The sequence below is a fragment of the Pseudopipra pipra genome, chromosome 17 (assembly GCF_036250125.1).
Source record: "Pseudopipra pipra isolate bDixPip1 chromosome 17, bDixPip1.hap1, whole genome shotgun sequence".
Lineage (NCBI taxonomy): Eukaryota > Metazoa > Chordata > Aves > Passeriformes > Pipridae > Pseudopipra > Pseudopipra pipra.
Genome location: NC_087565.1, coordinates 2,920,823 through 2,947,526, shown reverse-complemented (window position 1 = coordinate 2,947,526; position 26,704 = coordinate 2,920,823). Strand labels below are relative to the sequence as shown.

At 43.7% G+C, this 26,704-nt stretch overlaps 1 protein-coding gene across 3 annotated transcripts; it reads right to left on the bottom strand.

The window, feature by feature from the left end:
• Positions 1–2,113: 2,113 nt before the first annotated feature.
• RPRD1B (regulation of nuclear pre-mRNA domain containing 1B) lies at positions 2,114–26,695 on the bottom strand. 3 transcript variants are annotated; one of them, XM_064673778.1, is made up of 7 exons: positions 26,432–26,695; positions 24,805–24,934; positions 23,630–23,763; positions 17,497–17,609; positions 15,550–15,676; positions 14,356–14,531; positions 2,114–4,605 (listed from the first exon to the last, which is right to left on the bottom strand). In XM_064673778.1, exons 1-7 carry the CDS (start codon positions 26,580–26,582, stop codon positions 4,456–4,458), a joined length of 981 nt encoding a protein of 326 aa, XP_064529848.1. In that variant the 5' UTR covers positions 26,583–26,695; the 3' UTR covers positions 2,114–4,455. The 3 variants fall into 3 exon arrangements, with proteins under 3 accessions (XP_064529848.1, XP_064529850.1, XP_064529849.1); XM_064673780.1 differs by lacking the exon at positions 2,114–4,605 and adding an exon at positions 5,761–5,975 and having other exon boundaries at positions 26,432–26,693; XM_064673779.1 differs by lacking the exon at positions 2,114–4,605 and adding an exon at positions 14,148–14,213 and having other exon boundaries at positions 26,432–26,694.
• Between the last annotated feature and the right edge of the window lie 9 nt (positions 26,696–26,704).

Below are 26,704 nucleotides of genomic sequence, written 5' to 3'. Positions count from 1 at the left end.
AAGAAGGGACAAGACTTAGCTCTCCCAAAATAAACTGACAAGACCCTAAATCTGTTTCTGATTAACTAGTAGTTGTCACACAGATTTGCTCTGTCAGCAGCAGCGTGACACTGGGCCACCACAAGCCAGCCAGGCTGCAACCCATCACATCCCTGAGCCAAGGGACATGGATTTGCAAACCCAGAATCCAGCCTTGATGGGATGTAGAACACCAGCCCCTCAGGCTGCTCTCTGCTGAGGGGGCATTTCTGTGCCCAAAGTGCTCATTTTCTTTAAACATCCCCATCCAGGGGCTGCCCCATGCTGGCTGGTCCCTGGAATCCCCTGCCTGCTCCTGAGGTTTCCTAGAGGAGATCCTGGGTGTTTCCTCCTGCTGCTGCTGCTGGGCTGGTCAGAACACACCACACCTGTTTGATGCTTCTCAGTCTCCCAAGACAAACATTAATCTTCCCTTGAAGAACATCAGAAAAACTGTGAAGACACACACAGACAGAGTTTAAGGTGAAGAAAAATGTTTCATAGTTAACTCAGTCTGAGGAAACACATGAAGCAACTGGGTGTCCTGTTTTAACACATCCTTTCCTCCTCCATTCCCTGGACAGCACACAAAAAGCCTCAAACCCTGCAGCAGTCGATGGCTGTCATCTGCTGTGGCCATCAGTGGGACAGATGATCTCTCTGGGACAGCTGCTTCACTGAAAAACACAGCAGAAACCAGGCAGGTCAGTAACAAGGGGATGCCTGGCACAGGATTTGGGGCACTTTCCCAGTGCTGCTGCTCTCTCCCAGGTGAAGCTCACCTCCACTCCATGCCTTCCCCCTGCCCACTGCCCTGGGTATCTCACAGCCAGGAGCACTGATCCACATTCTGGACCAGCACAACCACAGTTTCATCTGCTCCAGCACCCACGGAGGCCTGTGAGGCCACTGGCCTTTATTAAACTTCTGGCTAAATGTTGTTATGTAAAGCCGCTACTGAAAATACAAATAAAGAAACCAATTCCTACCTACTGTTGCCTTCCAGCAGACAGGACAGAGGCAGTGGATGCCTGTGGCACATCCCAAAGCCAGTGAAATCACTGGCAAATATGTGTCCCGGCCTCAGTCCAGCAGACCGGCGCCGTGTCTGCAGTGACATTTCACCCAATCGTTTTATCAGGTCATTTTTTTTTTTTCAGATGGCATGAGGCACATTTTATGCTTTTTCTATCTAATCCCAAAGATAAACACACATGAAGTTTGGAACTGACCAGGGAACATAACAACATTTGGCCCAAATAAGCAGATGGATGAAGCCCACAGCATCTCACCCCCATCGAAATGCCGGCAGCACAACTGCCCACCTCCCTCGGCACTCCAAGACTCTGGTACCCCTTCCTGATGACCATCACAACCTGGGATCTCACAGACTGACCTGCTGGTGAGCCAGGAGAGAGTTCTCACCTTGTGCAGGTATGTAAGCCAACACTCTTTGGTTACACAGCAATCCCTGCTGAGCACACAGCGAAGGGAACGCACCGGTGCACTGAGGCACTAAACTGCACAGACAGCTGCATTAACAGCCACGTATTTTCAGAGGCGTTTGTTCCAGTTCTTAAAAAAAACAACAAAAACTCAATTCTCAAAGGCAAGGAAGGACAGCCAGTACCTTGTCACATTCATGTCTTTGAAAACCCCACCCTAGTTCCTACACCACCACACAAAGGTGGTTTTCACCGGGAGGAACCGCACCAGCTCCCTCCTGCTCCCACAGCGCCACGAGCCCAACCCCTGCACGGCTTTGTGAGAGCAGTGCTAAATATAGTTCCTTTAAGGGAAGATTTGTAAATCAGTATAAAACATAATCCGCTTTGCAGATACTCTCTGAGGCATATGAAACAATTACTGTTTGCCCACAGAGGCTGTTGCAGACCAGTTAATTGAAGAACCCCCTAAGCCTCCCCAAAACCTCCAGAATTAACTCCCAGGGTGATGTGAAGACCCCCAAAGCCAAAAGGCTTCGATCACACTGATCCTGCTGGAACAGCAGCTCCTGGTGCTCCTGCAGGGAGGCACCCCAAACAAAACCCAATGGGTGCCAGAGCACTGAAGAAAAAAAGTAAAGCCACTACTATTCAATGACACCCTCTTTATTCAAAAATAGATATCTATCAGACATTTCAGAATATACTGCTGTCAAATGGCAGCCTATATGTCTAAATTAATTCCTAAGTCAATTCAATATACAGATTTAAGCTTTTGTTAAAAAAAGACACACCGTGGGGAAATCTGTTTAACCTTGAGAGAATGTCACCCAGTTCACCAGATGCCCTTTGCCCAAAAAGTAAAACAAATACAATTAAAACCCACAAGACTTCATTTAAATTAAGCAAAATAAAACACACACATATATTTGGAAAAAAAAAAATCAAAACATTTCAATTAAAAAGGAAAAAAAAAAGACAACTCTCTCACAGATCTGCCTGAAACACAAGTGTGAGATGCCAACACATTTGTCTACATCATTTTTTGACAGCTTTTTTGTCCTATAATGGATACACATTCAATCAATGCTCAAAATAACTTGGTTTAAGCAGCCTTGGGGTAACTCCATAAGCTGAGTCAGGATGGAAAAGAGTCTTTTGGTTTGGGTTCTCGAGGTTTGGTGGGATTTTTTTTGTTTGTTTTTCATTTTTTGGCAAAAGCAGAGAGAATGTACAGTGCTTTATCTAAAGTCTGGACCATAAAAGGCTGCACAGTCAAACCAACTCAGGGAACAGACAGTTCTGCCACTGGAAAAATTCCTGTAAACTAAAAACACATTTCCTGGCTGGGCAGTGAGGGTGCAAGGAGCGTTAAAAAAGGACAAAAAGAAGTACTTGTCAGTAGGAAAAGGACGTGAGCTTCTGAACAACTTAGTGATCAAAGATGCCGTGTTGTTTGGTGTAACTGAGTGCTGAATGGGCTACTGAACACCCTGCAAAATAAATTAATGTGGAGCAGAACGAGCTTTGTGTTTCTGCAGGTTTCCTTTCCCGGCTTTGACACCAGCAGCTTGAGACCACAGGGAGGCACAGACACAGCACCTCAGCTCACTTCGGCCTCTGTGCTGCAAAACCTGCATTACCAGATCAAGTGTCTCCAGAAATTTAACCTGTTTATAGTGAGAGGTGCTAAATTTAAACAGAATTGTATCCAAATTGGAATGGTTCAGTGATCAGAGTCCAGCTTGTCAGACCTAACACACAAACTGAAATGTAACTACACCCCTGGCAGCTAAAACACTAGCCAGCAAATAATGGAATTAAGAGCTTTTTAAATTTGTTTTTGTTTTTTTTTTTTACACTTTTCCTGATTATAAAAATCAACTCACAATAATCTGTGACACAAAATTAAGTACATCCTTCTAATATCTACATGCATGGACATGGTACATGTGCATACAGGATATGTGCATATATATGGGTCTATTTTCTATATAAATAAATATTTATACCACATTTTACTTCTGTGCATCAGACAACTTCACTAAAGCTATGGAGAGAGCTTATAGCACTGTATTTTCGATGTAACCATCCTGAGAGCAGACCAGACAATGCCTGTCACAGGGACACCAGCAGATGCCATACACCACTCCAGGCTCTCAGTTCATTAAACCAAAGCTTCCATCATCATTTAACTTTGTATAATGAAGAGGAAAAATGTGGTATAAATCTAAGGTAGCTAGAACAAAATTTACTTCCACTCCCACTTAGGTAACATCCAGTTCTGCTTTGCTCAGCACAGTGTAACTTGAGTCTATCTCTAATTTACAAAGAAAAGCTGCTTATTTTTATTGCCTGTGATTTCAATTTATGCCCCTGCCAAATGGGAACTATCCTCACGACAGGCCCACAGCAGAATGAGGAACTGCAGGTTTAGGAAAAGCCTTTCCCTGTCCCATTGCTCAGCAGATGCCCTCCCCTCATGCTGATGTGGCACAGAACTCACATGCACACACCCCCCTACAAGGCCCACTCCAGGCTCCACTGCTCTCAGAGATGAGGCTCAGAAACCCAACTAAAACAGACAAGACTTATTCAGAAATAACACAATATTTTTACAGAGGGAAGATGCCTCACAGTCAACCTTCCTCTGAAAGCTTCCCAGGCATGTGTGTACATGATTCTCATGACTTTTGTGGGGGCAGCAAGTGCTAAGAGCAAACAGCAACTAAGGAGTATGGGAAAAGACTGAGAGAAGTTTGCCTGTACAGACCACCCCCACTCCCTTTAGAGCTCAGAGAACTCACTCCTCTTCCTCCCCTCACATGAGCCAGTGTACACAGAGAGAGGGTGAGCACGAGCAGCCAAGAGGTTGAAAGCAGGGTCTGCAAGTTCCTTCCTACTGCAGAACTTGGAAGACTGGACTTCCAGCCAACACCAGAGTCTTCTTACTTCTGCTGGTAATAATGGAAACTGGGGGACAGGGTTTGTTCTAGTCTGTTGAAAACAGGTCCCCAGCAGATGGCAGAGGTGCCAGACCTCCCGTGACATTGGGCAGCAGTGACAGGTCTGGAAGGCTCTGGATGTGGGATTTCAGCTCCTTGCGCACCTGGGTTACCCGAGCAAGCTTCTGTTTATATTCCTGAGGGAAAGAGACAGGAGAACAAAGATTAAGCACAGGTTAATTAACAGTGCTGTTAGTTAAGCCAGGAGTATCTTCCAGGTGAGGACTCACAGAGGGTGGCCAGGCCCTGGTGCACTCAGCAACTGCTGGCACGACTGCAGACCCCGCCATCTGCACCAGAATTCACAGCCTGCCCACAGCCTCTGGCATCCCTAAACCAACATCCCTGCCCTGCCTTACTTATTTTACATGAAAAATGCCCCCCACTGGGGGACACTGATAGAGCACTTGAGAGAAGTCTCACTGCAGAGATCTCTCTATCCTCGTGTTCTTACCCAAAGACTGACTCTCACCTGCTACCAGTGTTCCTCCGCTGTCAGAGGCCGCAGGCTGAGGCACACCACAGGTATTACAATGCTGCCAAAATGCTCACTGCTTTCAAGCTTGATCAGTTTTGAACATTTAATTAATCCAATTTTCCCTTTCAAGTCATTAAATCAAACCCAAGTTTTGGTTGTCAAATTTGAGGGTCTCCTCAATGAGCTGTTGGATGACTGACGTTACAACCCCAGCAGCTGTGCTGTGAGACTGGCATGGAAACACAGGCAGGATCACTGAATGTAAACCAGGGAAAGATACACCCATGCTGGATACAGACACTAAAATATTCAGAATTTTATTACAAAGGGAGAAAAACAGTAAGTTAAAAATCCCTGAAGAGGAAACTTGTAGCTTTTCCACAAATAAGGTCTGAATTGAGCAGTAAAAGTCCAGTGAGAAATCCCTGTCCATGTGCAGAAATCCCCCCGTATCTCAGAGACACCAGTGACTCATCTGTCATGAGGAGAGAGAGGAGTTTGGACCCTGAAAATGGAAGAAAGAACCATACCTTGGTCAATTCTGTTTAGAGGGCACTTAAGAACAGCCCAACACACATCCAAGTTATCAAATACAGGAGCTCAACTAAAGATCAATGTCTATGCAATTTTCAAAGTTTTGTGATTCTAAACATTCATGCAACAGTAGACAGAAATTGAAGGAATAAAACCCCAATATCACATAATTTCTTTTGGAATGTGTCAGTCTTTACCCAGCTACACAAGGCCTATTTCTCGTGGAAACACTAAGATTAAGATAAAAACCATGCACAGAACAGGTTCCCACACAGCCAGCTGCAATATCAACTTACTTTTTATTTCTTAATTACTTGGCAAAGAGAACAGTTTACCAGAGAACAGAAATTTATATCTATGAAGATCAAACAAAACTAGGCACATGTTTAATCAAAACATCTTTCTGAAGAGTTTACAACTTTAATCCAGACTTTCTAACCTTCTCAGTGATGGAAATTCTCTTCACCTTCTCCAAACATCAAAGCACAGCAGCTCCTGTGGGGTTACAAGCAAGGAGTTTACACTCTCTGTGTTTCCTTATTTTGAATCAGAGCAGTGAGAGCCACCGTCAATCGCAACAACTCCCTGCAATAACTATGTAAATACATCCCATAAATTTCCTGCCAGCACCAAATAAGAATGTCTTTTAACACCCTATCTCAAACTTAAATCCTTTCTGAGGCCCTGTGAGTTAATATACCATCATAACCAAACATATCTGTAAACATACACAGGATACACACTGAAATAATCCCAACAAAGCCCTCCCAGTTCCTTGAACTGCAGGATGCTGCTCTCAGGCCTAGAGAACAGTAACAAAACAAAACAAAATAAACAAAAAAAAAATCAAGAGAAGGTGACACATTAGTTTAAGATTGCAGGGATTTTTCTTGTTTTAATGAAAGACAGAGAATCAGGATCAAAATAAGAATGCACCCACATCCCTACTCACACTCTTCAGGGAATTCTTAAAGAGGGAAACAAGTTGAGAAAGCCACGAGATGAAGACAAAAGAACAAAATCAAACTCCCAGATTTTTTAGCATGAATAGAGAACAGCAGCAGATAAGGAGGGATGCCATAGAGGCACAGCATTCCAGCACTTGGCGTTCTTCTCCAAGAGGAATGTGGGAGCCAACACTGGGGAAAGCGAGAGATGGTGCCCAGACTGTTCTGCTCATGGCTGGCACATCCCCAGCACTGCAAGGCAGGAGACAGGAATATCTACTGTGTTACTCTATTCCAAATGCTCACAGAAGGTGGAAGAGGCTGGACTCAGACATCCCGAGAAGACAATCTTAAAATAAAATTAAAAAATCATAATTCAGGCCACTGTCAGGGAGTTATGGATATCCAGCCAGGAAAGAACAGGCATTCCTCAAGAATGTCAAACTGTCAAGAGTGAGTATCAGCAGGTGCTTTTTTCTTCTGTAAAAATTCTTAGTAGAGATAGGAAAGAAATAAGAAAGGCAAGGCAGCTGGCAAGTCCTCCAGGTCTGATAAATGGGCAGAAGGTGCAAATTCCAGACATAAGCCAAAAATACTTCAAATGTGGCTTGAATTGCCAAGGTCCATGCAAAACAGTTATGGATTTATGGATCCAATTATGGAACCACATAAAACAATTACGTAAAAACCTCCATGGAAAGACTGATGTCCTTCCACTTCCAGGGCAAATCTGACAAGAGGACCAGGATCTGCCATGTCTCATGGACAGTCAGGACTGGGAGCGATGGTTTTTGAAGAGGATCTGCAATTCTAAGTAATTCCACTTTACTAGCAGGTTAATGCCAGTCTTAACCAGTCCACACAAAAGGTTTAAATTTTACGTGTCAAAAAACAAACTAAAAAAATATGATACAGAGAGAAAAAAATACAAGGAAAAGGCAGCAACAGTCCCCAAACCATTAAAAACTCTGGCTCAGAAAAACATCACTAAATTCAGGAATGGAAACTAAGGGAGTAATCCAGGAACCAAATATTTCCTAGAATAGAGGAATACTTACTGAACTTGATTGGACTGGATTGGATACACAACACAGAGCATGAAAGAGAACTGTCCCCTGCATGCTTAACCCTCTCCATTCCTCTGATCCTGAGCTGTGCTGACTCATGGAAGGAGATGAGAGACTGGGAGCTGGAGCTGGGACAGGGAATGCTGGCTGCTGCACTTGGGAATACACAGCAGCAGAGATGAGGAACCCCCTTCCAGCTTGGGGGCTTTGCTTTTTCCACAAGTTCTGGCCATATTCTGCAATGCAGGACTCCAGAAGGAGGTTTTACAGGAAACCATGTTTTTCACGTAACCCATGACATGCTTTGAAACTGCAACTTGTAGATTTTTGCATAAGGTCCTTCCACTCCATGAAACTGAACAAATGCCAAGCACAGTTAAAAGAAGCCGCTGCTTCCCGAGGCCTTCATTTGTACTCCGTGTGTCGAGCTAATTGCCTCACTGCACGGTAGGCTTATATTAAGATTAATAGTATTTGGATGCTATTTGCCTTTTTTTTTTTACACAAAATAATGAGATCTCTGCTGTAAGCAGGAGTTTCAGGATGATAGAGAAAAAGCTGGCACTGTGCCATGCGGATGCTTTCACTAATCAACATTCCCTTACGGTGCACAGCGTTCTACATCCTCACTGACCAAGAGAATCAGATACTCAGTCCTTGAAACAAATGCAAAATCAGAACTAACCACCACTGAACAGATCTGACAAGCGTGTTTCATTCCAAAGCAGCCTTGCTTGAACGTTATACAAGCGACTGTAATCGACGTGACAGGAAATTCATCCCGAGCACTGCTGCGTGGCCGGGTTCACCTTGTCGAGTTCCACAGCACAGACTCGGATTATTATGGCTCAGAGCGTGCACTGGACACGTCCATCCCTGTGCAGGGTCAAGCAGGAACACGCTGTAAGTCAACACAGCAATTGCATCCACTGAAAAACATCCAGTCATTAATGAGAATTTGCCAAGTGAATAGGAAGAGCAGCCAGTCAGTCCCAGTTTTGATATGCTGCAGCTTGAACCAGTTGTAAGAAAGTAAAAGACCACAGAAGTTAGGGGAAAATGCCCCAGAGGCTCAGCAGAAATTTGAAGAGTATGTAATGAAGTGAAAGGTCTGACAGGCATGTGTTTATATGACCAGGTAAAACCTGTCTTTATAAACATTAAATATACCACACTACTGCAGCAGGTTGATTAGGTATTCCTTAGCTTGTGCTCCTTGCCACTTATGAGGCAAGCAAAGTACTGTAAAGTATTCTTAAAACATATTCATTAAAACATGTTAGAATAAGAACAGAAAGGGAAAGTTCTGCCATTTCACAAGTTCAGTGTAGCAGAACTGACCTCAAAAGCAAAGTGAAACCAAATGCCAGTGGTGAAGCCAGGTTTCCTCATTCTGCAGCAGCACTAAACCAGTAAATCTGAGGATTTTATCTGAAAGATGCAGTCCAGGAATCAGAGCTTGAATGATGTATTTCCTTACGGAGTTTCAGTTCATTTTCAGACCTTAAATTTGTTCAGTCTTGCTCTTTTAAATTTGACAAGGCTTCTTTCTTCTGTGGCATCATTCATCACGCTTCAGCAGAGACCGTGTTTCTGCTCTTAGCAGAATTACACACTCTGAAACTGCAACTCGTCTCCTTGCTCTCCTCTTTGTTTAGATCAACAGAAGAGCCAGCAGCAGCAGCCTCCACAGAGCATTTCTCCAGCTGCTGGAGAAGCCTTAGCCTCTGAAACGTTCAAAAGCTCTCAGAAAGGGCCCAGGCTGCTGCTGTATGATGGACACGAAAACTCGCTTCATTTGCAAAATACCCTTCCTAAAATAAACATTGGGAGGGTACATTAGATGTTCACAGCAAAAATCATCATTTCAGGTACAAGCAAGCAGCTACACATTCACCTCTCCAAGCATCTTAATGCTTTTATAGCTAAGCAAAAGAGCGGTCATACACTCATTTACTTCAGTAAAATGCATAAAAACATTTTATGTTAATATTGGATGATTTTTGTTGTTACTGTTTAGTATGATTCTGTTTGCAGCACTACTATAATTATAAATGCCTACAAGCACCTACAAAATGTAGAAATTGTATCCTTGCGTCGTGCAAAGAAACACAGATGTTGCCTTGAGCCATACACGGCCCAACAGACCCAGATTCCCCATGGAATTGCATCCTGTGCTCTTGTCCCACGTCCCCAAAGGCACCACTGGCTCACAGCTGGCAGGACTGGTGCACAGCCCTGCACTTCTTGTCCCAGTAATCACCATTTTGGTTTTACAGACCCCATGGACACTGTGTCTGGGTGTTCCTGTCAGGATGTCCCTGCCCGAGGCGCAGAGCCGACCCCTCTGCTGCTGGTTCCCACAGCTGCTCCTGCTACTCCATGCACATGAAATACTGACAGTTTTGTTCCCTGGCAGAAAAACTAAAAGTTCACCTCCTGTTTTACTGTGTAAACCACTGAGATGAATATATCACAACCCAAGAATTCCTGTCTGAGGGAAGCAGCAGCCACAAAGCCATGCCAACACTGACATGCTACAGAGAGCCAGGCAGTGGAAGCAGCACAGCAACAAATTGCCTATTAACCCACTGAACCAAATTGTATTTCAAGAAAACGTGTAGTGCTGGGCAGTCCAGAAAACCTCAAGTGAGAGTGTACTTCACCCCTCAGAGATGCATTATCAAACAGGGTTTGCAAATTCCTGTGGGCTCGGCTTTAACACCTTATTAAAGGTGCCTTGAAACCATGAATATTAAAACCCACAAACATCTAAAAACCCTCACAAGCTCTCAGCAGGACTCTAAGTCACAGTTTTTCAGTTGCAGTCAAGAGTCAGAGCATTTCCCCCAAACTGGATCTTAAATATAGTATGTTCTTTATATTTATATATGCAGACATGCAAACACACTTATTTGACTGTATTCACCCCCTCATACACACTGCACTACATACGTGTACTGTCTGTGCTATGGGATGTTCCTCCTGTCACAAACACAGGGACAGAAGGGATGTGAAAGAACTGCCTCCACTGACTGCAAATCAAAACAGGAATTCTGAATGCACAGTCATCTCTCTATTTTTTCTGCCTCTTTTCCACAGGAGATTAAAACAACTTCACTTACTCCAGGTTTTCTACTGTCAGTAGTTATTTCAGGTACCCATAAAGCTTCCACACAATTTGCCATTTCCTAGCACTGCTTTTCCTTGGTTCTTCCAGTCCCATCTATTTACCTGACTTCATTTTACAGTTGCCTGGTACACCAATATGGAATGTTCTCCCTGATATCTCACTGCTACATTTCAGTTTTACGCAAACTAATTCCCTGGATTTTTTCTCCTTGCCTGCCATGCATTCCAGAAGAGTGCACTGACTTCAAAAGACAACCGTTCCCCTTGAAGTTGTGCAGGCTCAGGTGCTGGAGGACAAAAACCTCCCCAGCTGATTGTGCTCTGTAATTGTAACGAGGGCGGCAGTGGCCAAAAATAACACAAATCAGGGAACTTTCATTAGAAGTTAAATACTCATGTGAGATACAAAGACATCTTATCTCACACTTACAGAAAACAACAGTTCTTGGTTCTACACCTGTCTGAAAGCGGATTTCATTTCCTGTCACCTGCTATTCTGAAAGGCCAGGCCACCTCTGATCCAGCCCAGCCGTGGATGATCAGAGAGCAGCTGCAGTGCTGAGCCCACAACTGCTGAGCGAGATGAAGCACCATTCAAAGAGAAATTCGGTGTTCAGCTGCTCAACAGCAGCATCCACCACACCTTTCAGTAAGTTAACCCAAGGACCATTTACCCTTAAAAACATACACCTTGCTATAGGCTGTTTGGCAGCAGTTTTGGGCCAGCTGATTTTGCTGATTGCCAGAAATAAAGGAACTTTGTCTTCTCCTTCTAAGCACTCAGACTACAATCAAGGTATCACCTTACCCCCCCCAACAAAGAAATCCTAATTTTTACACTTTCAATTTTTTCCACTGCTACCCTAAAACCAGAGTTTGTCCATATGTTATGATCTTCAGGCTCTGTGCCAGTTTTCTCCCTTCGTATCACCAGTGCTTCTTCACCCCTCGCTGTTTCAGCCCTTTCTCACACAAGCTGTATCCATGCTGATGTGTAATTCCTTTCCAAAGCCACCTTTCTCAGCAGAGTATCCCTCAATTAAACAGCTTTTCTGCAACTGAGGACAGGAGCTGTGTCACAGGGGTTTGACATCACAGAGTATTCTGAGCATTAGCCCACCACACACAAACACAGGGAGTTTATGTATGTTTTGACAATCTGCTGTTTCATGAGGGACAGCATTAACAGGATTAATAAACAACTGCAGCTCTTTAGAACACAAAAGCTGCTTTTCAAAAAACACAGATTAGCTCCTTCCATTGTTATCACAGTGAAAGACTTTGTGAGTAAATAAAATACAAAAAACCATCCAGAGTGATTTCCAAACTAGACATTTCCACATGTTAAAATAAAGCCCTGATTTATATTACTGTCAGAAGCCCCTCGCCCCAACCGAGTAGTCTTGGCTAGATTAGGATAACAAAGTAAACAATCCATCTTCTGTCCAAAAACATCCTCTCATCTGAGTCAGGAAACTTACAGCACAAGAGGAAAAACTCATAGTACCAAAGATAGTGCAAAAGCTACATCCAGAGAGCAAAGCCTACAATCAGAAGATATGTAAAATTAGATTGTTTTAAGTTATTTCCTCACTTCAGACTTTGCCAGAGTAAATGTTTTGGCTTTTTAATACATTTATAATTGCTACAAGAGTTTCAGATCCTTCTAGTAAAATGCTTATTAGCACTACAAAGAAAAATCCAGGCTTATCAATACTGTGAGAACATCAAAGTCTCAAACAAAACTGATAAGCAGATCTGGCCTGCCTTATCTGTAACCAGCATCTTCCACTGTTTATTAACCCTCTACAAGGCCAGAACAATGGAACGCTGTAATCAGGCAACATCCCTCACTGAGGTTTGAGAGCTGACACGAATATCAATTATGCCTCCTGTTTAGTGTTAGAGTGGCATTTCCTGCAACTGTTTAGACTGTTACAGCACTGAGGCACCTTGTCTGGTAGAACGACAGAGATGCTAATCTAAACAGATATTTAATAAGATCCTGATATTTAAATAAGATCATTCTTTATTTTCCAGTGTTGTGAAGACCTGTGTTTACACCCAATAGCAAGCAAGCAGCCTGTCCCATTGCCATCAGCAGGATTATTCCCATTAACAAAGCAGCTCAGCCAGTGAAACACTTAATTTTCAGGATTACATTTCTGCCTCTGCCAGAGTTATAATTTTCAAGTAACATTCCTTCCAAAAAAAAAAAGATATTTTTTCAAACAGAAAAACCCCACAATTGTCACAACATTTCAGCTAGTGCATTAGAAATTTTAATTTCATGTTGTCATTATGGATTTCTCAGTTTCACAGTCTTCAACTGACTCAAATTTATGGATTGCTCTGGGCCTTTTAAAACATCACTGTGCAACATTTTGCCACCTACTTCTTGCCTTTTTTAAAACCAAACAGCAATATGTCTATCATTTATGATTTTTTTCATATACACATTTATGTTTCTACTAGACAGGTGTCCTTCTTTCAACAAGAAAAAAACCAAGACTTGATCCAAGACTTCCACAGCAAATAAATCAGGTGCCAAACAGGATTTGGTTTTATGGCATTATCCGTATCCATGTCTAAAGGGCTTTTTACTGAGTCAGTCATAAGACTGACACTACGCTTGAAGAAATTCAGTCACAAGGCATTGAGAAACTCTAATATAAACACACAGCAAAGAAAACACTCCAAATGAAATTTATCTGGGAACAATGCTGCTGAGTTGTCAGAGGACGAGGTCTGCCATGACAGTAAACAGAGCCTGCAATTGCTGCAGCAGAGTCTCCTTCCAGGAGATTTTGTCCTCCACGTCCCCTCCCGTCCCACCCCGCAGCAGCTGTTCATCACCAGCACCACGGTGCAGAGGAGCCCTTAATGTGCCGCCGAGGGGCAGTTTAGCAGATGGCAGTGACACACAACCACAGTCATTAATTAAACTCCACACTAGTCCCGCGACGTGGTGCCGAAAGAACTTCCATGGAGAAAGCACGTTTTGGATAAACAGCTGCAAACAGCTGGCTCTGCAGCCTCACACGGTGCTGGGCCGTGCAGGGGGGCTCAGCTCAGGCCCAGCCAGCCCCGTGCTGCTTTAGGGACCTGCCCTCCTTGTTCAGGGGAGCTGGAAATGCAGTGCACTGTCTTTCACTGTCAGCCTCATTTACACTCCACCACAGAAGCGACAGGTAAGTGGCTGTTCAAGGATGGAGAGTTGGTGTGGCTTAAACTGCTTCCCCTTATAAAGCAGGGGCTGGGGAGGCAGATGAGGGGCACCCAATAATAAGGAAAAGAATAATAAAAAACCAAGCAATATAAAAACCCCCAAGCTAATTATGGTAAACGGAGACTGACTTTTTGAAAAAGGGGGATGCCATAAAAAAAATAGAGTAAATCTGAAGCAACTGTATTAGGTGAGTCTATTTTATTTTAAGAAGTATAGAGCTCTGGGCCTTCCAGGTGCCCATTAAAACATCTAGACTGAACATGAGAACAGACTTGCATCCTCCAGATTTACACAGCTTTCTTACCCGTTATACTGCAAACATAAAAGTAACACCTAGAGTCAAACGTAAAGATAACACCTGGAAAGAAATTTAAAGAGAACAACTAGAATAAAACGTAAAGCTAAAAACAAGAACCATCCCCCTTCAGGAGAAACCCACAGATTAGGAGTGAAAGGGGAGTGTTTGGCGAGCCAATCAGCTTGGGTAACCCGGCACTCACCTCCAGCTTCTTCTCCTTCTCCGTTAGCACGTCCTTCTGGTTCTGGGTGTACTCGATGAGCATCCGTGCCAGCTGGCGCCGGTCCTCCAGCTCGGCCGCCAGCCGCCCGTTGTACTCGGCCAGCAGCAGACACGCCTCGTCCACCGTCTTCGAGAGCCGCTCCGCGGCCTCTTTGTCTGCGTGAGAAGTGGTGGGTAATTCAGAGGACAAAGTTTAAAAACTTTCAGTCATTTACAATTCACCACCAGCCACAGGCACAATGGTGTCTCGTTTGTAAACAGGCTTCTGGCTTGACAGGAAAATGAGCTGTTATGACAGGATATACAGGAAATAGGACACACTCCCTCTTCTTGGGCTGGATTTTAGACACTGACATGACTGACGGCATTTTATCCTTGCAGAGATGTCAGAGAAGGGGGGATATAAATCTGTGAAGTCAGCCTCTATGAACAGGTTAATTAAACTAAACATTAGGCAGCACTTTCAGGTACACAACTTCAGTGGTTTCCATTTTTAAACAGTGTGCACTTGTTAATTCCTCCTTTATCTGAATAACTCCCAGTGTACTGACACAAATCTAGGAACTGCACACAGTCTAAGAGTGATAGTTCATAATCAGTTTTAAATTAAAAGTCCCTCCAGGAACAAGAGTCATATCAGTTCAACCTTTAAATGCTTCTATTAAAATTACTTTTCAAATGTAATTGTAGAAGTTCATTTAAACAAAGACTGACAGATTAATGGGGGTAGTGAGTTTCCTTTCCCATAGCAATCAAGGAGTGTGTGTATACTCAGCAGTCTGATAGAACGCAAAAATATATCAATCAAGGAGTCTGTGTGTACTAAGCATAGCCTGATAAAAATTCCAAGATATCCTAACAGTCATGGTGTTCAAAAGCAAACACACCCATTTGACAACTCTGGCCCAATTTCCTATATATTCTTGCAACATGCTGCTGATGCTCTCCAAGTACAAAAGCCTCGGTCCAAGCCAAAAAAAATAGAAGCAGCTATGTAAGTTTAATCTTCAATGTTAGTTCACAGGATTGCTATCTCTTAATTACCCTGGAGCTAGAGAGCAAGGACACAAAACCAGGAATTCACTCCACCATTACAATTATTTTAAAAAAACCCCACACTTTGACTTCTGAGTTACTCTTTGGACCCATGTTCATTCATCTACCGGTCTCATACCTGTAATTTTCTCCAGTAATGAAACATCTTGAACTTCCTGAGGCAGGGAAGCAATTTTTTGCCGCACTGTCGCATCTCCTGACGCTGCATTTTCCAGATCTTGTAGGGCTTTGATCAAATCCTCGGTCTACAAGTCAAGCGAGCCAACAGTAAAACCAGGTAACCTTAACCACATCCATTTCCCAGGGATGTGGGCCACTGCAGCTGAGCTCACCTACCTTTGAAAGCCACTATTTGGGGAATATTTTCTTCAAATAAATTTTAAACCGTTGCTTCCTAACAGAGGGAGCATTCACTGAGTTTACACTATCCCAGCGCGCAGGAACTCCTGCATAATTACAGCAGGGTTGGCTTGTCCAAGACTCTGCAGTGGAAAACTTCTCATTCCAATTAAGAGAAGTGATCATGTTAAGACATAGATGAGAAGGACATGACCACACCAGTCTGAGACACAGCCACCAGCCTTGTGTGCTGCCTCAAGGTGGGACTGAATCTTTTATGTAAGTATCCCTGACTCTTTGCCTCACAGGGCTGTATGAACACCTTTTTTTTTTTTCTCTTCCAAAGGTGCAAAAATATCTAACCCCAAATTTCTTTCAGTCCAAACAAAACTGTGTCAGATTTCCTTCGTGACGAGGTTTAGAACTGTGTAACTGGTTACTGACCATAAACTCTGATGATGGTAAAAGTTCTTCCTGTTAAAGCCAACTTTATAATGTCCTGATTTTGCAAAGCCATGGCTGTCCTCACCCAGCCCAGCCAGCTCTCTGCAAGAACACAGCTTTCTGCAACTGAACTGGGCTGCCCTCAGCTCCGCTCTCAGCTGCTTTAGTGCACCGAGGAAAGATGTGTCAGTTTGAATGAATTCACTCAAAACTTATCCCAGCTTAAAAAGGACATGGATGAGGACAGCCTGAAGAGGACCTTCCCTGACATGCCTTATTTCCTCCTTGCTCAAAACAATAATTAAATAAAAAAAGGAGAAAGAGAGACTCCCTAATCAGGGAGAACAAAGTGTTGTTTCTTTTAAAAGTACTGAAGTTTCAACGGGAGGTTTTTGAAAGGAGAGACTAGCCCTGTAAACACAATCACTGATGTTTAAACTACAGTTCAATAGTTTGAAAACTAATAAAACTGACAAATCTTAAATAAATATTTTTTATCTGAAAAACAAAACTCCATTACCTAATATTTACTACTTCCTTGCAAACTGCAAATGATTTCCAAGAGTAACAGAGAGAGTGTTTATCAGCAAGAGAAACCATAAGCTGCAAGGCATCTGGAGGTAAAAACAACAAAAAAATTTTCACTTATTTCCTTGACAACTGTTATTTATTTTTATTTTTCAATGTTTACAGTTTACCAGATGGATGGTGTAATTTTTTATCCTCTTCAAATAGGCTCTGGTTTAACATATGTTCATTCTGTAGCCTCAAATGGCCAGAATGATTTGCTACTTCGTTCCAGCTATTTCCACACACCTAATGTGTGAGCCTCAAAAAGTCTTCAGAGCCAGTTTTCCTACCAGCTCCATACAAACCTATCAAAGGTAGAGCTTTTTAACAGCTTATTGAAAGAGATGGCCTGCAAAAAAATAATTACATTTTGACTGTATTACAACTTGGGGTTTGAGAGGTTACACACTTATCTTAGAAAGAATTTAAAATATGGTCTGCTCTTCTAGCAGTCCTCTGAGATTCTTTCCTGGCAGCACTACTTAGACTACCTGGAACTGCTCAGAAGTGGCACACTGTTGCAACAGGAATAAAAAGAACCTGTTGCATTTCACATGGACTTCTCAGCCCCAAACTGCATCTCTCAGTTAAATCTATTTCACTTGTTGTCAGCTCCACCTTGTGGTTGTGACACAGGGGACATGACTGGGACACAGGGGACATGACTGTCTGACTTCCAGAGCTTCTCCCACTCTCAACTCATCCCACATACCAGCAGTGGCCCAGCACTAGGGTCTTGGGGTGAGTAGCTCCCAGGATAATCATCATCTTCCTCCTCTTGTATTTGCTGGAAAGTTCGCTTTAGAGACTTCTTCTCCTCTGCAACTGAAGACAAAGAAACAACTCACTTGGATGCCAGACCTGCCCACCTTAACTATTCCTACTTCAAAAGAATTGTACCAGATGCTCTGATGATTAAGCTCTCTAGAGAAGGACAATCACAGCTGGACTCTGAAGCTGGCATCATACTCCAAACGCTCAAATGCAAAACAGCAATAAAAGGTTGATTTTGCCCCCACATGCAGCTCTGTACATGCCAGTACAAGAACATACATCAGCAGTGTGCACTGCATACATGTTTGTGCCTCCTACACTGAAAGTAGGAAAGGCAAAGAAATGTGCCACTTGTCAATAAATGCCAGATTTCAACCCTGCTTAGATGCCCTTAGATGCACTGTGTGTGCAGGTGAGGATTTCTACCAGCAGAAATGAAGCACTGATGCGAACTACGCACAGACAGAAGAATTTCAAGTTATCTTTTTGCATCAAGTACGTGCTCACTGTGGTCCCACAATCAACAAAATAACTGCTGGTTATTCAACCTTCCACTCTTCCATCAAAATAAAGGCTTTGGGACAGCTCTGTGAAACTACAACTCCAAGATGTGACAGCAACAACAGTGATGGGCACGGCATGGACTGGTCTCCAAGCAGGCAACCTGTAACACTTCAGAAACAGGGATTTCATAAAGCAGGACAGTGTTGTTCAAATGAACCTCAGCATGGCAAACATGAGCTTGAAAGGGAACAGACAGCTTATTTAAAGAGTCAGAAGTTCTAATGTAGCCTTTGATCCGGCCACAAAACCTTCAGAAGAAGACAGATCATTCTTCAGACTTGCCACCAAAATTAATAAGATCCTGGGTAATGGCTACAAAAGCTTTGGACAGTCTTGAGAACATCTCTTCAATGGAATCAAGTCTTGCTGAGATAATCATAGAGTTCAAGGATAGAATCTACACATTCTTTGATTCCAAGATCACTTGATTTAAAAAAAACCAGCCTGCTCCACTCTAACGAGGAAGCAAACAAAAAGGTCTGTCCTTAAATGCAGTTTTGCCTGCCTTGTCAGGTGGGACACATGAAAAAACTTCATTTTAATGCAGAGTAAGTCACAGGTGCTGTACATCCTGCTCATGGTGGTGAAAGAGCCGAACGACCTTCCCAAGGCAGACACAAACACATCTGTTAGAGAACAGATTCACTCAAGGAAGGCAAAGCAGCACAGAAAACAGTTACCCTAAAACAAATGAACTCTTGATGTTTGCTAGAGCAAAGCTATCTTGCTTACAATAATTAGACTGTCCCTTTTCTATGTACCCAACTGATGTCAGAGTGCTGGATGATTTGACTGACAAACCAGTGAGACACCAGATCAATGTGGGAAACAGCTGCTGCCCACTGGGGTCTGCAAGAGACACAAGTTGGGTTGAACAGGAGACAAGCAGATGATAAATGGTCAAAGAGAGCATTTAAAGTTACCCAGCCCAACACAACAGGCCCTCGCTGTTTATCACTTGTGTGTACTTATCATAAAGTAATTAACCAACAGAGGATAAGCATAGTAACCAACAGAAGAACACATGACCACAGCACGCACACAAGTGAAAATTAAAATGAGAGAGAGCTGAGATTCAAATTACTGAAGAGCTATTCCTGCTGTGCTGCCAACTGTCTACCACAAGACACATTACACTTGCTCACCACTCTAACACAGAGGATACAAAACCTCATTGAATTTTCCATCTGACCAAGGCCAAGTGAGTCTGATTGGAACCACTCTCAAGTAGGTGGTGCTGAGCACCTGCAGCCCTAAGCACCAGTTGCTGGAAAATCCTAAAAACAACACCTCAATTTAATCAAAATAGAAAAAGACCCCCACTTATTTTCAAACTCAAGAGCATAGAGAGCAAAAAGACCCCCGAAAGAGAACAGAAGCATGGCACAAATTATAACATACCCTGGCTGGGCAGCTTTCAAACTCTGCCAGCCAGGAGCAATTAAACCATTGCAGCCTGTGCTTCCAGAAAAGCCTGTCAAATCCAGCCAGAGAAGGGGAAAGCAAGCATTGAGAGCAACCAGGACTGATCAGACTGTAACACATACCTGAAAAAATAAAAAAATCAAGAATACTTGTAGAATACTGACAGCTCCATCCAGGAAAATCAAGAGCCCATCTTGAATGGACTTAAAGAAAAGAGAGAAGCCCCTACTACAAATGAAGTCAGCTTTCCTGCTTCACTGGGGTCTTCTTCACAGCTCAGAAACCAAACTACTCCCTAGAAACCTCCATAGGGCAAGGCACCTCCTTTCTCCAAAACAACAGCTCTCCTAACAGCTTTGCAGTGACACTCCAGGTTCTTACCTTGCTGTTGCAATGTCCACAGAGACCTGTAGAAGTATTTCTGCACCAACTTTTCAGTCTTCAAACTGTCTCCAGTGGCTTGAGGAAGGTGAGTCAAAGGCCTTGCTGACTATGTATGAGTTTTCCTGTCAGCTGGAAACCCGGGAGATCTTCCCATCTCAGGTGCTTACCTTTTCATTCTCATCTCTTGAGGACTGGTTTTAGAGGTAAACAGGCTTCTAATGGTCCAGCACCCCCACCAACTGTTCTAACTCCCTCTCTCTTTGGGGGTAGATTACTCGTCATTGTTTAAGCTCTCATTACAACACGTATTTGTTGGTAGTCTCTCCTAGTTCAAGTGTACCTGGGGCTGTCCTGCTCCAAAACCACACCCAGACCTGTCCCCAGGTGCCTTTATTTCAGCTGCCCTCAGAAGCCTCCCTGCCTGCTCTCCCCTCTTTTCTTCTCCATTTTTTAATACGGGTCTGACTTCCTGTGCCAAAATTTGCAACATAAACACAATGAGAGCAGTCGGGGAGCAGCTCAGTTCTGTGTTAGAGTGACACACTCCTACATCACAGCACGTTCAAGGACCTCCTTCAACTGCTTATTACAAAGACAACAAAAAGAAAACACGTCAGCTAGATCGGTTGTATTGCCTGAAGGGTTTCACATCAAACCTCTAAGACCTAGTTTTTCCAGGCTTTGAGAGAAATGGGTGGTTCTTCTCTTCCCTATTGCTCGTGAAAAGAAACATTCTAATAAAAATGAGATTAATGAGAAAGCAAATGCAAGCTTAACGAATACATTTACAGATAAAACAATACATCAATATTCAAAAGCTCATTTCCATGTATATGCAGATCTCCTTAAGGAACCTGAAAGACTAAAATCTGGTAGTCAGCTGCACCACTGAGGAGTCAAAACAGGGAATACAATGCTTAGAAATGGCCAGTTCTTTTACCTCTCTGCCTCTCTGAAGGGAATGCTTCATTATCAGGGCAATCAGCTCTGCTCCACAGCAGGAATTTAGCATGTGCAGCCAAAAGAATTGCTGTGCGTTACCCAAGGCCTTGCTACTCACTAAACAAGCTGCACCACTGCAACACACACCAGTGAGCTTTAAAGGCATCTTTCCTCACTGACACAGGACTCAGCTTCATTTTGACAAGCTTCACAACTCTGTGGTGCTCTCAAGCCAAGCAGAGCCATCTTGCTCAGAGAGCAGCACCCACCAGCCCAGGAATTTCAAATTCTGCAACATGAAAAAGCCACCTGCACTGACCTGTTGCCATTCCTTGGGCTGAACAAAAGCACCAGGTACTCGTTATCAACAGCACCAGATGCTCTTATGGAGCTCCAACATTTTAACAGCACAGCTTGAACCAGTCTGCAGACACTTATATGCATGTGTCTCAGCTGTGTCTACCCTCAGTGCACAGAAATGCAGGAAGCCAGAAGGGGTTTGGATGAGCACTGGACTATGGCTTTCCACATCTATGACAATCATTACAGCTACAAAACAGGAAACCTTAACCTCCATCTTGCTTATGTTCACCTGTTTGAAAACAGAATACAGTAACTACAACAAAGCCTTCTGCAACACAGTCACCCACTAGAAACTCAAACACCAATTTATCTTAGAAATCCAGATGAAACTAGTTTTTACCATTAAGAAGCTAATTTGAAAACAAGCCAGTCAAAACAAGGAAAAAGGACAGCTCAGCTGAATTTTTTCAAATTTCTTTTTCTCAGGGTTTTTTTGACAACGAATTGACAAGGCAGCAGCATTCACACTCATGAAAAGGCCTGAGCTTTCCCTCAAATAGAAGATACTACATTAGTATCTCCTCTTATCCAGACAAAAGCTAAGTTCCTCGCCAAGTGAAGTTGTGCACACAGCACTTCTTACAGCATTTGTATTCCTTCACTCTGCTTCCCACAGACAAAGGTCTGTTACACTTAGGAAGGGTTTGATTTTGTACAAACATTTTTTAAGTTGAGAAGACAACAATAGCAGGAGTGATTGATACCATCAGCCAGAGAGAGAGGACACCAAGCAACAGCTGTTTGACAACTGATCGGGAAATACAACACAAGGTATCAATTATCAATGTGTTTGGATTCAAAGTTGAACACTTGTGAAACACCTACCCACGTGCATTAAATTCACAGTTTCAAATCCTCTGTTAATGAGTTCAGCAGGAATTCAGGCACGTAAATTCTGTCCTCTGACGACACACAGGTGCCTCACACCTTGCACCCAGACAAGAGGAACCCCAACATGAGCCAGTTCATGCAGAGAGTGTTCACCTTCGCCCCTCAGAGAACAGACTCCCTCTGACCCACACAGATGAGACAACTCCTTTGGCCAGGGCAGTTGGCTCACAGCATTTGGGCAAAAAATGGCAACACCTTCCAAAAGTCATAGCTCAATCAGAAACAGGGGGAAGGGCTTTGGTGGGAGCTACTAAGGCACTCACCCAGCAGTTCTGCCTGAAGCAGTGTGAGAAAAAACCACAGAGCTACAGCCATAGGTGTAAATCTTCACATACAGGTCTCACTAATGCTCATGTCTTCATATTAATTCTGCACTAAATACCAGCTCCATCAGACTTTGTTTTCACCACCTAAGTACAGCATAAGAGCCCTTTACTAATGACCAAACCAACTCTCTCACAGCATTACACCTCTGTGGGGAATAGAACAAAGTATGACCAGAGCAGCCATGTCACTCAGGCTCATTTGATGACACTGACATTCACAGAATCCCACAATGGCTTGGGTTGGAAAGGACCTTGAAGATCATCCAGTTCCAACCCTCCTGCTATGGGAAGGGACACCTTCCACTAGATCAGGTTGCTCAGAGCCCCATCCAACCCAGACGTGAACACTTCCAGGAATGGGGCATCCACTTCTTTTAGCTGCAAAGTGGACAAATATTCCCTTGACAAGAACACTCCTGATTTTTAACAAACCTCACCTTCCGTAGCTTAAGCATCCTGCTGCTTCCCTCTTTCCACTACAGCACTACCAGTGAAACACTTCCAGGTGCTATAAAAGAAGCAGGAACTGCCAAAGCAGTATCAAGGCACAGTAAACATAAGCTTATGCTCAGTTTCTCATGTCTCATGCAGTAATAAGGTTATAACTGTGATGTTCTAATGGTGTTAAATGATGCAAAATTTTCCCCAAATGATGTAACAAAAAAAAAAAGAGACCAGACAAGCTTCTGGGCATATATTCCAGACTTCAATTATTAAAAATTCCTTACTGAATCATAATAACTATGCAAAACAAAACAATTAACACGAGAATGAAAGCACTAACAACACTGAATAAGTCATTATAATAAACCAGCTGACCAGTCTCAGAGATGCAGAGTGGGACACTTGACTCAAGGTGGATGCAACAGTTCCCTGCACAACTGACTTCCCTTCACCCCAAAAGGCAGCCCTGGAGGATTCTGTCTGCACAAGCAGCACCACACATCACCTCCAGTTAAGCTCACTGCCAGCCACAACTCACAAGGCAACACACCTGCAAACCAGAACCACGAGTTTACACAAAATTAGACTTCAAGACAATCCTGAAGAATGTCCACGACCAGCTCGGGCTACAACTCAACTAAAGGAGCCCAGAGCTCAACTCCTCATGGTACTTCCAGTGAAACACACACCAATTTAAAACCAGAATGCACATGACCAGCAATATGCATTTACCTTTTGTTTGGGGGCTGTTGGAGTCTTCCATAGACAGTTTCAGCTGCTGGATGAACTCGCTGCCATAGACGCTCCTCTCCTGCCAGATGTTCAGCAATCGTTCCAAGGGCTTCTTGCAGCCCTCATCTGCTTCTCTGTTCAAAGATTAGGAAATCATTACAGCTCAGCTGATCAACACTCCTGATGTTTTAAGAGAGCATCTTCCAAACTACCAGTTGCACCCACTGCAATATATGCACATGCGAGAGAATCTTTCTCATAGTGTCTGAGACAAACTGTGCCAAACACATTTGTGGCCAATTTCCCCCTTTATTGGAACTAAAGATTGCCTGCAAGTGCCCCACATTCCCACCCCAAAGCAAAGGCAGGCAAAGCTGTAAAGGAAGAAACCTGCTATCGTTCAGAATTTGCAAGAAGAGTTATAAAATACCCTCAAGCTGACATGTTTACAACTCAAGAGTATTAACTTTAAACAGTTGTTTCAGTCAATAACGTTGCAATTAAAAGCAGGTTGATTGGATCATTAGGCACTTAAATGCAGTCAGAGAGCACACTGACATCAGACAGCCCTCCAGAACAGACACCAAACACCCAGAGCATTGATGTTGCTTAGCTAACAGGAATTATTACGCTATTTAGAGAAAATCTCAACTAAACTACAGTCCATTTCTGATAAGGTGGTGGCTGCATCACTTCTTCCCTTTTATGTAGGAAATCCTTCCTTCCTCCAGCAAGGACACTACAGACCAGGTAGAACAAGCAACACACAAAGAAACCATGCTCAAAGCAGGGGGGTGGTGACAATCCAGTGACCCAAAACATCTTCTGTCAGTGGGGCAGAGCCATTCATTACATGGCTTTAATAAACACACCCAACTGTTCAGTTTCACTGCTCAGGAACAGATCTGCCAGATCCTTTGGGAACAACTGAAATGAGATCCATAGGGTGTGAAGGGCTGGTTCACACACAAACAGGTTTGCCTAAACAGAAATATTAACACTAAACAGTTCCCAGCTGCAAAGCAGTCAGAATCCAATCTCTATTAGAGACAGGGTACGAGCATCCCTGAGACTTAAAAAAACAATAACAAACAACAAAATCCAGTTGAATTAAACTTTGAATAAGAAGGATGCAAATCCCTAGAGAGGAAAGTTGAAGAAATGCAGCAACATACCTGGCAACATGAGAAAATGCATCCACAAGAACAGATTCGAATTCCCTGGTAAATTCAGGACCTTTCCTCTTACTGTTCTGGATGACATCGTTTGCTAAATATAGGAAAGTAAGTTTCCTACTTGATTTTGCTGAGAAAGGGAAAAAAAGAAGGACAGAAAAAAGAGAGAGAGAGAGAGTTTGCCTTTATTTTTCACTTCTTTCACCCAGAATCATTAACATGTCTTTCAAAGTTGCCTATAGATTTGCAGTCTAAAAGTTCAAAATATTTCTCTGTTACCAAGGCAAGTCAGGAATCCTGAAGCCACGTAGTTCTAAATCTCCTCACTTCTGCTCTTTTTTAACCCATAACACAAACATGAGTTTAATCCTTTTTGTGCACAGTGACCCCTCAACTCTGAAAAAAGCTGTGTAATAAACAAGTTTTAAACACATGACTAAAAAAAGCTGTCCTAACCCACCAGTAAATTAATAAAACAACGGATTTCATTTTTTATTAATTAACTTCAGGAAAAACACTTGATACAGAACCCCATAATTCAGAACAGAGTAAAACTGTAGGAGAAAGCTATTGCAGAGACCCAAATATTTCCAAACAATGCTGTGACAGAGCAACATCGAATTTCTTCCATATACCATAACTTTTCCTATTTTGACACCACTAGTTTCTGTCTCACCGTGGTCAGAATCAGTGGGATTCACTGTTTCCTCAGAGCACAACGGCCACAAACACGCTCAAAGCAGAAAACAAAAGTGCTCATTCCTACAGCAAGTCGAGCTGGGATCTTCCAAAACTTTGTATCAGTCACACAGAAGATACTCCAGCTACTCCAAAGGGCTCACACTGCTGGTGCCAGGGGTGGGAACGGTGATATTGGCTGGTTTCAGAGCTGAACTTGGGGACAGGGTATTCACACAGAATCCCAGAATAGTTTAGGTAGGAAAGGGCCTCAAAGAACACTTAATTCCAACCCCCTTCCACCAGACACTGACACTGCCAACCTCCCTGACTTCATGATGAAACCATCCGGAAAACTACCTTGATTTAACTTCAGTCAAGTTAATCTGCAAGGAAAAAAAAAAACTCAAAGTATTTCTGGATGACAGCACCAAAGAGATACAGACGGAGATATACACGTAGATCTCTACAGCCACCTTTTCTTTGCTTATCTCTTCTCCCCTTAATGCAATTCTATAACGGGCGAATTGTAGGAATCCAAACCCAAGAATTTAAAACCAGAATCTAAAAGGTAAACAGCCGGAGCACGACACAGTTGCCCTGAGCACACCCAGGGGAACACAATCCGTACATCTCTGTTTTACACGCAGAGAGCAGCGAGGTTGAGCATCCTCACAACCACACTTCGCTGCGTCTCCATCCCCTGCCTTCCCAAAAGCCGCCTTTATCAGCATGCACTGGGAAACACCCTCACACAGGGCATTTCCCCGCAAAGTTTATTAAACAACCACTACAGCAGGGAAACAGCGCCCAGGCTCCGTTAAACTCCTGCCTCCCGGGTCACCAAGTTCTCCCCGCGGAGCTCCGACACCGCCATAAGGAGGAACCGGCCCCGGGGCTCCCGGAGCGGCCCCCGACGAACAAACCAACCCCCCCTTCCCCCGCGCACCTTTGCGGAGTTCCCGGTGCCACACGGCGACGATGGGCCCCGCATGCTTGCGGTGGTGGATGAGCCACAGCGAGAGCGTCTGCACGCTCTGCTGCGAGTTGCTCAGCTCCGACAGCTTCTTCTCCAGCGCCGACTCCGAGAAGGAGGACATGGGGCCGGGGCCGCTCCGCCCGCCGCGGGGGGGGGCGCGGCGCGGCCTCACCGACAACAACCCACGGAGGCCGCCGCCACAAGATGGCCGCCCGCGCCCTGACCCCGCCGCGGGCCGCGGGG